Here is a 12,404-nt window from a genome sequence, read left to right as displayed (position 1 = left end):
TTTTTTTTTTTGAGACAGAGTTTCTCTGTGTAGTCCTGGCTGTCTTGGAACTGGCACTGTAGACCAGGCTGGCCTCTAACTCGAAGATGTGCCTGCCTCTGCCTCCTGAGTGCTGGGATTAAACACATGTACCACTACTGGCCAGCAATATTTTAAACTCATGTGCTCTAAACCAGTGATTCCCAACCTTGCTAATGCTGTGACCCTTCAATACAGTTCCTCATGTTGTGGTGATCCCCGACCATAAAACTATTTTTGTTGCTATTTCATAACTCATTTTGCTACTGTTGTGAACTATAATGTAATTATGGTCTTAGGCGACACCTGTGAAAGGGTTGTTCATGGGGTCACAAGCCACAGGTTGAGAGCCACTGCTCTTAAACTACTGGAGTTCTCAGGGAGTCATCAAATTGGTTGTTGAAGCATTGTTGATCACAATCAAGGTGATCAGAAGGTGGCAATATGATGTAACATTATTTCCAGGTTCTAGGGTAAGGAGGCTCCCAGGTGCCTGGAGGGTCGACTGATACGGGCTAGATGTGGAAAGTTCTCTGAAGGTGTCAGTGCTGGTGGTGAATTCAGAAGGCCGAGCAAGAGCTGTAAGGCCAGGCTTAGGGCAAGTTGAACTAGTCACTGGAAGTGGGAGGTATGGCTCAGGGTTTGTCGCTAGCAAGGGACAGTATATATGGGATGACCTAGGGTACACAGAATGGAGAACAGAGTACTTCCTTCTTCTGGAAGGAAGCTGGTCCTTGTGGCTGAGAGGAAACCAGCAGTATAACTGGGTCTCAATCTATGGTGCTGAAATGAAAAGATAATAATCAAATAATGCCGAAAACCTGAAAAGTGAAATTAAAATATTTTCCTCCTATTTGACTAATAAGTTTGATGATGCTATTAAGATTAGATGAAACAGGGCTAGAGAGATGGCTCAGTGCTTAAGAGTACATTGCAGAGGACCTAAGTTCAGTTTCCAGTCAGCACCCACACTGGGAAGTTCACAATTACCTATAGCTCTAGATCTGATACCTGCACTCATGTCTACATTCCACACATACACAGAATTAAAACTAACATAAACCTTAAAAGTAAAAGTTAGATGGAGCCCATCCCAGACTTTTGTGTGTGTGTGTGGGGGCATAGAGCTGAATAGCTGGCTCAGCCTAGGACACAGGGAGATAGGTTGGCACACTGCAAATCCACACTCCCTCAGTGCTTGGACTCGCTTCCCTTGTGAGCCCCCTTGCTGCAACAGCAGGTACCCTCACACTGCTGTCAGCCTCCCATGGTAATGCTCTTTGGGTCAAACTTGTGACCTTTTCAGTATGTTTTCCTGAGGTTCTTGCAGATCTTTCCACTCTGCCATTCTTTTCAAGTAAACAGGATCTTGCACTTCAAAGTCCTTACCCTGATTCTCTACATGCATGTTATATGTGTGCGCACAGGCCTGCTCTACCAGTCATTGCCTTATGCTTTCAGACAAGAACTCACTGAACCTGGAGCTAAGTTGGTAGCCAGCAATGCCACAGATCTGTCTGTACACCCCATCTACCATAGTTACAGGTGCTTGGGTAGCCCAAACTTAGGTCCTCTCACTTGTTTCTACATACAGCAAGTGGTCTTGTCCACTGAGCCCTCACCAGCCCCACTCTTTTAAAAATAGTCACGATGCGGGTAGCACCCAGTGTGCGCACAGGCAAGCACACTGAATCACTAAGTTACACTGGCTGTGTTATGTCAAAACATCTCACTGCAGACACTGTATCTGTGGAGCTCACAAAGCATCAGCTCTACTGCACCAATGTTGATCGGCCTAGCCACACAGTGTGGCTACTCTCAACTCTGAAGACGTAAGTCCAGGGCAGTCACAACTTAGAGCCAGCAAATTCTATTTTTCTGGCTGTTCTGAAGTCACTTAGGGAGGGTCTCTGCTCTTAGACATTTGTCTAGGCCGACTGTAGGCCATGTGCCTTCTTGCTTTTTGATCTGCCAGGGATCTCACTTGTTTAGATGAAGCATTTATTTGATACAACAGAGGGAACTTGCTAGGATTGCAGCTGGCTTCCTGCCCTGTGTCTACACCCTCTTTTTCCTGCTGAGTCAATTCAGCAGATAACTGTGTGACTTGAGATTAAATAGACTTCAGCAAAGCCCCTTCCAGCTAGCTGAACTTGGGTTTTCTCCCCATCCCTGGGGAGATATCTCAAGTAATATTTACTTCCCCAATTCCCTGTATAGCATACTTTGATTTTGATGAATTATGTTACATGCTCAAATCCCCCTCATCCTGACTTCCTGTGGAAGCTTTTCCCATTGCTGCTGTGTGAAGATTAGACCCTTAACGCCTTCTTGGCAGAGAAAAAAAACACTCAGAAGGGAAGTCAATGGAAGGAGGCTGTTTGTTGTCCATCTAGTCTCTGGGAAATGGGGCAGGTTCAAGGCCAGGCTGTGCTGCCTTCCGATGCTTCACTGTGGCAAGGAACACAGTGTAGGGTCCCCAAACTGGTCTTTCTAGTGAGTGGACATTTGGTATAACCGACAGCCCTCCTTAAGGTCTACGTAAGAGTGTGCAGACAAGTGCTGGGTTAGGTGTTGAGGCAGTGTTACAGGATCCCAGCTCTGAGCGTTAAGAGAGTGCTCTGGAGGGTAGGCAATAGTGATAAATCTGCCAGGATGCCAATTACTGCACAAAGCCTAGGAACTTGGCCCTAAAAAGGTTTTGGAAACAGGGAGCAAGGGCAGAGTTAATAATAGGTTCTTCACTGATAAAAGCCAATTCAAGACGAATTAAAAGCATAAAAGCAGGTTTATTTGGGAATGGCTCCTTGTCAGGCTCACAGGTTTCAGAGAATGAGGCCAGAAAAGTTGCCATGCAGATAAGGAGGCAAACAGAGATAAAGAACCAAGAGAGTGGGACAGGGGTAGGGGCAGAGAGAAAGCAGTGTACAGAGGGAGGGAGTAACCAAAATGTCTGGATTATATAGGAAAGAGCCTCTGGGGGAAGGGTATGCCAGCCATACCCTATAACGACAGGGACTGAAGGATGCTGGGAGAACCTGGAGACCAGGCGCACTTTGATGTTAGACACATTAGCCCCTGGTCCTGGGTTTGAAACATAACAATTAGGATGACCAAGTACTGCTCTCTTTACCATGTGTTCCAAGCTGCTGGAACCTTATCAGTTGATGTGGCTAAGCCCTTAGCACTGAGGCATGATGTTCAGGGTTCAAGACTCTCAGTAAAGGGGTGAGAAAGTGGGCAGCGACCAGCAGCTTTCTGTTAATTCCCAAATATGAGGAGAGACACTTCCCAGTCTTCTGAGAGCCAGGAGCAGAACGGGACAGGGGACTACTGAGGGAAGAACCTGATAAAACACAAGTGGGCTGAAGCAGAAGATGCCACCATGATATACTGGGGACTGGGTCTTCTTTAAAATCACTCAGAAGGGAAGTCAATGGAAGGAGGCTGGAGAACCGAGTCCAGGCTCAAAGCAAACCAGTTTTCCTTTTGACCCTTGGTGAGTAGTATAGAAGAAACATATGATCTAAAATGAAAGGCAGCCACTGATGGTGCACCTCCTTTCTTTCCAGATGATAATTTACTGTGACGTCCGAGAATTCAAGGTTGCGGTAAACGGTGTGCACAGCCTGGAGTACAAACACAGATTTAAAGACCTAAGCAGTATTGATACCCTATCAGTTGATGGTGATATTCATTTGCTGGATGTAAGGAGCTGGTAGCTACCATGACTGCCGAAACCCTCGAAATACAAAATGGCTTATCCAATACTGGCCACGTCAAATCCATCTATCTTGCTTACACCACATTGTTTATATTGCTAAATTGAGCTCCTACAACATCAAGTCCTACTGGTGGTGTCAGGCCTGGCCATGCAGTGTGGCTACATCTACATTTAGAGGGACAGATGGGGCAATCACAGCTCACTGCCAGCGAGGCTCTGCACACTGGGCCCCTCATATCTAAGTGCCTAATATACTACATATACTAGCTAATAGGGACGGCAGGCACATTTCCTATGCATATTCTCTAAGCTGGCCGCAGAACTTGTGTGGTCCCTGTTTTCTGGCACTTACGAGTCACATGACCAGTTTGTCTTCCTGCTGGCACTGCATTAACCCCATTAGGAGCAGTTAAGGTCAGAAAAATATACTAATGGATGGCAAACACTACTTCCCCAACGACCCTCTTCATAATCAGCACTCTATCCTTTCTCAGAACTGATGACTGCTTAGCATTTACTTAGCTCTCGCCGCTTTAATCTCACTGTTTTAACTTTATAAAATGTATGATGCTGAACACAGCAGGAAAACTGAGGCCAAAACCCCAAATTATGACAAAACAAGTATTCTGCTCCAAGCAGACTTCTGCTGGTTGATTGGCACTCAAGTCCAGGATGCGTGTGGGTGCCTGTGGCAAAGTGAGGTAGAAGTTGGATAGTTTGTAAAACCCTCTTGGGTATACAGTGAATATATAAAACAAGCCCTATCAAAGCAAAACCTATCCAGGAGGGTAATGTGAAAAGGTTGAGCTGCCGTGGAGGCCAGCCCTCGTGCCTGCCTCTGGGTCCGAAGATGTGGGTCCATGAGCAGCAGGGTCAGGCACGGCTGTCTGCTAAGTCAGCCTGCATCAGCAGAGTCAGCTCCTGTAACTCCCAGGATTTGACTGGAGCCCTAGGTAGCCTTTCTCCACAGGTCCAATCTTGTTACAGATGTCAAAGGTTTGGGCGTGGGGGAGAGGAAGAGCTACTTTCGTCAGGTCATTGTATGATAATAAACCACTGGATAGAATTCTAAACTGCCAGGGTTTAGGAGTATTCGGTCAGTTTGCCCAGATACATATACTCATGCATAGGAAGCAATACGGTCAGCAACCTTACTCTTTAGGAGTACTCAAGGCAGCAACTGGTAGGCCTTCCTTTTCAGGCAAACTTAGTGTTTACTCTTAAAACTCATGTGGGGTGGTGAGTGGACCTGAGTAATTTATAGGGAGGCCAGGAGGCTCTAGAATTCCCCAGTTACTTCTTCATAAAGAATGCATTACTGAGATGTTGGGGAATGGAAGGCGCTCAGGAAAAAATAAAAGCCCATTCATACAAAAGCTTATTTTCATTTCTATTTTTACACAAAGCTATTAAGACTGAATTTGAATAGATTCAGTCTTAGTTCTTAGATTCTGGTCTTTTTAAAAAGCTGCTGGAATTTATTAGGTTGTGAGACATTTCACTATATATTCCTAAGTTCTATCTCTAAACTGCAAAATGCCTTTTTGCTTGTCCTAATTCTGCATTAAAGTTTTATACTAAATTAGAATGAATACTCTCTGGAATAGTTCTTCTAGGTTGTAGATGCTGAAGGCAAACTGGTTTAATTCTGTTGGAACTCTCATTTTCTGCCTCACCTAACAGTACTAGACAGAGAACTTCAAAACCACCACTAGTGTTGCTATCCTTCCTGTATGCTGTCAGTCAGCTAAGGGTTGTTTCCTAAGCAGCACACCCCCCCCACCACCACCACCCACACACACAGAAAAGATGAGCAATGGAGACATCCATAGCCCCTGCACCAAGTCAAACTGCACCGAGGAGCTGCTCCAACTGTCAACCTACCCCAAATGGCTGTCACCAGAAACTCTGCTGAATGCTGCTGCTTTCTTGAGACCACACCTGTGGGTTGTAGTACTTCTAACACATATACCACAAACAGGTAAGGAACAGCAAGTGACAGACAGCTCGTGCTTCAGAGAAGCATTGGGCCTCAGGTACTGAAATTAAACATGCCCACCTCATCTGGAATACCACTCAGGATAAAGACAAATACCAGTTTGTATAAAAAATACCATCCAATTTATTCCTTAGCAACTCTGTACAAAAGGCAGGAGAGGACTCTGTGGTATCCCAGACAGGCAGGGATTTTGTAAAAAACATTAAAATATCAGCAGATGTGAAAGTACCAAAAGTAACATGGCACCACACCCCCATTAAAACATGAGAATGAATGTGAACTTCCAGAGCACAGGCAGTGGGCGGATGTGCTTTCTGCCTCAGAAGTAGCTCTGCAGCGGCTCCCCCAGCACGGCTTCCAGCTGCTGGATGGTCTTCTGGCACTGATGCTCCACCTCTTCACACTCATCTAACAACAAAAACCAGAATTAGAAGTGGGCCTGAAGCTGTCCTGCCTAATTACCACAGTTCTGTCAGGGTACAGGAAGCACCTAGCAGGCTGTGACCTGAGGTGCTCCCCAACTGTCCCCCACTCCTCACAGGCATGTTCATGCTCTTGGCTGCTGAAGAGGGGCAAGCCACAAGAAGGGGGCATACATTCGGATCCTAGCTCCCAAGGGACCCCGTGCCCCAGGAGCTCCAAGATACCTGACACCAGACATAAAAGGGTGTGCTTCTGGCCAGATGCACATCCAGTCAGATGCAAAAGCAGCCCTCCTTCCTCACCATCCCCAATTAATATGAGGGGCATTGGATGGTATAATGTAGAGGAATGTCAATTAAGAGTGCACCTGTTTAAACCAGCCACACCTGCCACTCAGTGCTATTATCAAAGTCTTAAAACTTTGTAAGCCTCTTGTTTCTTAGCTTCTTTTAAGAACAGGCAGTGTGAACCCCACTGTGAGTACTGAGTAAGATTATGTCAGCACCTTACACTGAGCAACACATGTATACCCACCCCATCATTCCAGTGGACAACTGACTATGCCTTTAATGGCACAGACAATGGCTCCTGTAAATACCTGAAGTTACTTCATAAACAGCACCGTGACCTACATGAGCAGTGCCATCTCAGGGACTGTGCGGTGACAGTTTCCTGAATTGTGTCAGTGTTAGCTGCAGACTTACCTTCCATCAGTTCTGCTAGGAAAGGAATGGACTCTGGTAGCAGAACAATGTAATTCTCTCTCAGCTTCTCAGCCAGTGCCAAGACAGTAATCAAGGCTGCAAACCGCACCTGGAAGGAATCATCAAGGAGGAGACCGTGTCATCTGTCCCTCACTGCAGCTCAGTGCTGAGGCCTGACCCAAATGGAAATGGCATTTTTACATCCTCACTGTGATCACTCAATGTCTAAAAAGAACTACTATGTAGCCATTTGAGAGCTATCTAGATTAAGGGTAGCCTATGTAACAGTTTTCCAAACTGTGTTCTAGCACTGCAGCTCTTTAAAACATGAAAAAACAATATAAAACAAAAGACCACAGAAAAGCCTGTAAGATGGCTCAGTGGGTAAAGGTGCTGCCACCAAGCCTCGTGTCCTGAGCTCAATCCTCAGGACCCACTTAATGGGGGAAGAAGAGAACTATCTCTTGCAAGTTGTCCTCTGACCCCTACACATACACCACAGCAAGCTTATGCCTCCACCCTAATACATAAGTGTAAAACAAAACACCACCACATGCAAACTTAAGGGAGTCTTAACATGGACCTAGCTGGAGGTGTTGGGTTGCCTGGACTGCCAACCTGGTGATGTAGTGCCTCTGGCAGTCCCTGCATGACCAAGACTCCCACTTTCCTTTCAGCACTGAACAAAAGGTGTTTCTCTCCACACACCTTGCCTATCATAAGCAATGCAAGTTGCTATGAGGTAGTAATAGCAGGCCACTGAAACAAAACAGCCCCCTTTCTAATTTGGAAAATTTCTACAATTTTCATAATTATATTTAATCAAGATTTTCATAACAGTAATCAAAATAAAATACTAAAATGTTTCTGCAACTATATGCTTTTTAACTCCTAGAAATGTAATCAATTGAATGAATCCTACTAAAAAGCCTGCTTTGGGCTGTTTACCAGCAAGGCTCTTTCTTATCTCTCCAGTCCCCCAGTGAGGCTCTTATTTGATAGTTTGATAGTGGCGATTTATTAATAAAACTGCTAGAGAACTTCAGGTAAGGAGTTTTAACTTCACTCAAGGTACTATGGCACTCATTTCTAACCATGGCTCCAACTAAAGGAGTGTTCCATGCACACCAGAATCACTTATGTCAGAGCACAGTGACATAAAAGCAATGGCCTGGAGTTTTTACTATTTGACACTTAGAAGTATTTAGAAATTATTTTAATGCTTATGCCTACTATACCTAGGTCATTGTGAAATATAGCTATTTATGAGAGCCTACAGAAGAAATAAGGAATTCTTTACTATTTGTGTGTGTGTGTGTGTTGGCTATGTGTGTACTTGTGTGCACATGCATCTGAAGGTCAGAGGCCAGTTTCAAGTGTTGTTCCTCAGGTGCCACCACCTTAATTTTTTTTCAGCAAATCTCTCATTTTTGCATGTAACTCCCAGATACATGCCAGCATGCTGGTGTTTTTTTTTTTTTTTTCCTCCTTAAATGACTTATTTTTTATTTTATGTGCATTGGTGTTTTGTCTGAGTGTATATCTGAGTAAGGTGTATATAAGAGCCATTGGAACTGGAGCCATAAACAGTTGCGAGCCACTATGTGGGAACTGGTAATTGAACTTGGGTCCTCTGGAAATGCAGCCAACTCCTAAGTGCTGACCCATCTCTCCACACCCCAGCATGTGGCCTTTTATGTGAGTTCTGGAGATCAAACTTTGTTCAAAGGCTTGCACAACAAGCACTTCATTAGCTGAGCCATCTTCCCAGGCCAAGAATTCTTTATAAAAGCCAGGATTCCATATTATATAGTATATCAGACCTCTAGTAGTACAGCCTAGGGCCAGACTCTCCCTATCAGTGCCCTGGGCTGACACGAAGACTCCAGGTGGGCATTTAGGCAACACCCAGGGGGAATGGATGCAGCATCCAAGACTGACTCCCAGCCCTCACCTTAGGGGAGGAGTCTCTTGTCTTCAGCAGAATCTGGTAGTTCAGGGGTTTCCACATGGAATCATCTGCCATGGCCACAGAGAACTGTGCGATGCAGGGCACCAGGTGCTTTGTTACCCGTTCCTGAAACCTTTCTTCTCCTCCAAGCCTGTTTTCAAGCTGGGAAGACAGACATGTGGGCTGTCAGCAATAGGTCACCTTTCCCTTGTGCCCGAACACATCCCTAGTGTGTGTTTCACCATCTTTCATAGCATTAACAGGCTCAAAAAGTAAGTTCTCCCCACAATAATCTTGTCTCTAGGGCCAACTTCTTCCCTCTGGAGCTCAAACAGCTGCAGAAGCCCTTAGTATCAACTTCTCCCTCTGGAAGACCTGGGGTGGTGGTACTTAGTATCAACTTCTCCCTTTGGAAGACCTGGGATGGTGGTACTTAGTATCAACGTCTCCCTCTGGAAGACCTGGGGGGGGGTGGTACTTTCCTGTGGGAGTAGCCATGCTCAGTGAGGCTCCTTTGACAACAGTTAACACACCTTTTCAATGGATACACTGACAGCGAGATCTTACTTCTTTCCTTTGAAAAATTCCCTAGTAAAACTCAATGAACTCCACAATAAAGATAAGTTAAACCATGGAAAATCCATTTTTGAGTAACATTTCCTTAAAAAGATCCCTCTCCTTGAAAACACCATATGACTAAGCCTCACAAGCTATCATGCAGCATATACAAACCCAGCAAAGATGGATCCAGGAGGCCTCAGTGGCAGAAGGCCTTGCAGTGGGTTACCTGATCCACCAGGGGCATCATCAAGGCTTCTGCTCTCTCTCTACTCATGAAATTCTGGGTGTCAAAAAGGAAGATCTTATACAAGCAGTTCAAGATAAACTGCAGCAACAAGCAGCACTTCTCGGGGTCGCGCTCAGAGTCAAAGAAGGCTTCATCTGTACACAGGGAAAGAGTACAAATGCAAAACACTCCGTCCCGGTGCTTAGAGTCACTGTCACAATTACAACAAGGAGACTGTGGGAATGACCTAGAAGCTATAAAAGGCAGAACACCGAACAATGGTCTCCAGAGACGGGGCTTAAGTAGGACAAGTTCAGTCACTTCAGCTAATTATTAGCAGAGGATAGACCAATCCAAACCTGGGGATGGAACCCATGACCTTACCTATATCAGGGAAGCATTCTACCACTGGGCTGTCTCCAGCCCCAAATTTACTATTATACAGCTACTACCACTAATGAGTAATAATACCCACTTTATCCTTTCTCCTATGTCGATTATTTGTTCTAATATAATAGAAAATATGGCAGAGTAAAAGTTCACCATCCTTAGGCCAAGGATCATGAAAGTCTTTTCTGAGCTCCGGGTCTTACGTTAACTGCCCATGTCAGACACATGAACAAGGGTGCCTTAGCCCAAAGGAACTACAAACCTGTTTTGGAGATGTTTACTTGGTTCAAAGTATCAGCAAAAGGTTTCACCAAGTGGCCAGCAAACAGAGTGAAAAGGCCTTTCAACTTCTCAGCAATGCAGTTGGCCAGATTGTAGAATGTCAGCAGCCTGTCCTTTGGGGCATCTTCTGTCTTGGCCCAATCAAACAACTATAACCAGGAGAGAACAGCGACATCATCTACTCATCCTGCCAGTGACAGTGAGCAAGACATGCAGGCAAGAAAGGCTCACCTTGAAGAAGAGAGGCCTGAATGTGACCTCTGAAAGCTTCACCACCATGGCCACTAGACAGTCGATGATCCAACTTTCCGTTTTCCCAACTTCCTCTAGATCATCCTGAAAACAGGACCTAATTAGCATGGACTAAATGCTTTGGCAAGGACAGAAGCCACATGTTAATTTTTATCTGGCTCTTGCACAGATAGGGAATGACAACTTTGGGGCATGGGGAGTGGAAACAAGCTCACCTCTGCGTGCTGTGCCCGGAAGTCCAGGGCTTCCAGGAAAAAGGTGGTTAGCTGAGACTGGTGAGATAAGAGCTCTTCCTTCTTCATCACCCCAATGTGCTCTTGTAAGATGCTCATAAATGGGCCCATGTGATGCTACCATGAATACAACAGAGAATGTTTGCCGTGTCTTAGTGCTCAGTGCACCCTCACAGAAGTGAATGATACTATGCTCCCAGGCACGAACATTCAACATTTCAGGCCCACCTTCCCTCTCCAGAGTCCAACAGTCAACACTCACCTTCCAGTTCTTCTGGATCTGCTTCAAAGTCTTGCTAATGGCTGGCAGTAGGACTCGAGGTGAGAGCCCAGTGGCCAGGGTCTTTTTAAAAGCTGTCAGGCGGATGTTAGCCTGTGAGGCAGAACCCATTTCACTAGTGATTTTCTCTAGGTGAATCACCTGCAGGAACATGAAAAACAGTGACTGAGGGCATTGGACTATGCTGGCAACCACACTCACAGAGAGGCTTGGTGATGGCATGCAGCCATCAAATGCCAGAGCAAATAATTCTTTTAATGCAAACTGATTGTCTACATATAAAACTGAGTAGATGACTTCCCTCACTGGAAGCCGATGAAGAAGGCGAATGTCAAGTGCAGAAGCACAAAGGACTCTCAGCCTCATGGCTTTCCTATAACTCAGGTTCTTGCTCACTAAAAGCAGCTGAGGAAGACTCCATCAGCTTAGCCCCCTTCCAAGAGACAGCAACTTTGAGTCCTTGCTGTAAACAGCGAATGTCAAGTCACCAGCACCATGGTAGCCAAAGCTCAGCTCACATGATGAGTGATCACAAACTAGAACACTAGTAACCTGGTCAAGGATGGACTTCCATGGGTATCTGCAGTTAATACCACTTGCTCACAGTGTGCCCACAGTGTGCTGATGGGCAACCGCTCACCTGTAAACAAAGATGCCCACTATACAAAACACCTTACAGTTAAAGGAGCTTTCCCATCAAAACCACAGACACACTAGTTTCCTAAATGACAGCAGGCAATTCTTCCTGTCCATCCTCAAAGATCTAAGGTAACTAAAAGCTGAACATTACACACAGCTGAAAGGCAGACACACCCTCCTATTTTGCTTCCTGGTTCCATGATGAAGCAGAAATGACAATGGAAGAAAAAAAAGATACATATTCAACTAACACACACCTCTGTTTGGAAACAAGAATCATATAATGAATCATGGGAAGAAAGAGCCAGCAAGAAGACTGAATGGGTCAAGCTGTTTCCCTTGCCACCCTGGGTAGCAAGTCATAATTACCCAACCTACCTGGGTCAGAAGACCTTCCAGGTAGGGGCTGATGAAGTGTGGGAGAGTCTCAACGACTTTGTGCAGGGCAGCCAGGGCACTGAGTAGGCAGACCTCACTGTGGACCAACTCACTGGTAGTCTTCATGGCTGTCAGCAGCGAAGGCATCATGCTGGCAAGAAGGGAAAAGGGCTTTAGAGCAGCTTCAAGCCACAAACACTAAAGGGAGATGGGACGTGAAGAAAAATTCCCAGCCAGCCGTGTTTGCTACAACACTGTAACCCATGGTGTGCAGAATACTGCCTGTACACTTTCTACCACTCCATCCAAGAAATCTTGGTGCCTACAGTGCTGACACATGGTAA

General features: G+C 45.5%; 2 protein-coding genes across 4 annotated transcripts in view; one reads left to right on the top strand and one right to left on the bottom strand.

Annotated features, from left to right (window-relative positions):
- Lgals8 (galectin 8) overlaps window positions 1-3,788 on the top strand; it is a 22,513-nt gene extending 18,725 nt beyond the window's left edge. For all 3 annotated transcript variants that reach the window (XM_031358059.1, XM_031358058.1, XM_031358060.1), the window contains one exon: window positions 3,591-3,788. In XM_031358059.1, coding sequence (XP_031213919.1) covers window positions 3,591-3,740 — 150 coding nt within the window. In that variant the 3' untranslated portion in view covers window positions 3,741-3,788. The remainder of the gene's footprint in view (window positions 1-3,590) is intronic.
- Window positions 3,789-5,840: 2,052 nt separating this feature from the next.
- The window catches only part of Heatr1 (HEAT repeat containing 1), a 42,715-nt gene continuing 36,151 nt past the window's right edge, over window positions 5,841-12,404 (bottom strand). The window contains exons 37-45 of the mRNA XM_031358057.1: window positions 12,061-12,211; window positions 11,026-11,184; window positions 10,746-10,880; window positions 10,510-10,614; window positions 10,259-10,427; window positions 9,607-9,761; window positions 8,823-8,981; window positions 6,869-6,977; window positions 5,841-6,149 (exon numbers count right to left, since the gene is read on the bottom strand). Coding sequence (XP_031213917.1) covers window positions 6,061-6,149; window positions 6,869-6,977; window positions 8,823-8,981; window positions 9,607-9,761; window positions 10,259-10,427; window positions 10,510-10,614; window positions 10,746-10,880; window positions 11,026-11,184; window positions 12,061-12,211 — 1,231 coding nt within the window. The 3' untranslated portion in view covers window positions 5,841-6,060. The remainder of the gene's footprint in view (window positions 6,150-6,868; window positions 6,978-8,822; window positions 8,982-9,606; window positions 9,762-10,258; window positions 10,428-10,509; window positions 10,615-10,745; window positions 10,881-11,025; window positions 11,185-12,060; window positions 12,212-12,404) is intronic.

The sequence above is a fragment of the Mastomys coucha genome, unplaced genomic scaffold (assembly GCF_008632895.1).
Source record: "Mastomys coucha isolate ucsf_1 unplaced genomic scaffold, UCSF_Mcou_1 pScaffold7, whole genome shotgun sequence".
NCBI classification, from domain to species: domain Eukaryota; kingdom Metazoa; phylum Chordata; class Mammalia; order Rodentia; family Muridae; genus Mastomys; species Mastomys coucha.
Note: the sequence above shows the minus strand (reverse complement) of the source record. Positions and strands in the feature narration are given on the sequence as shown.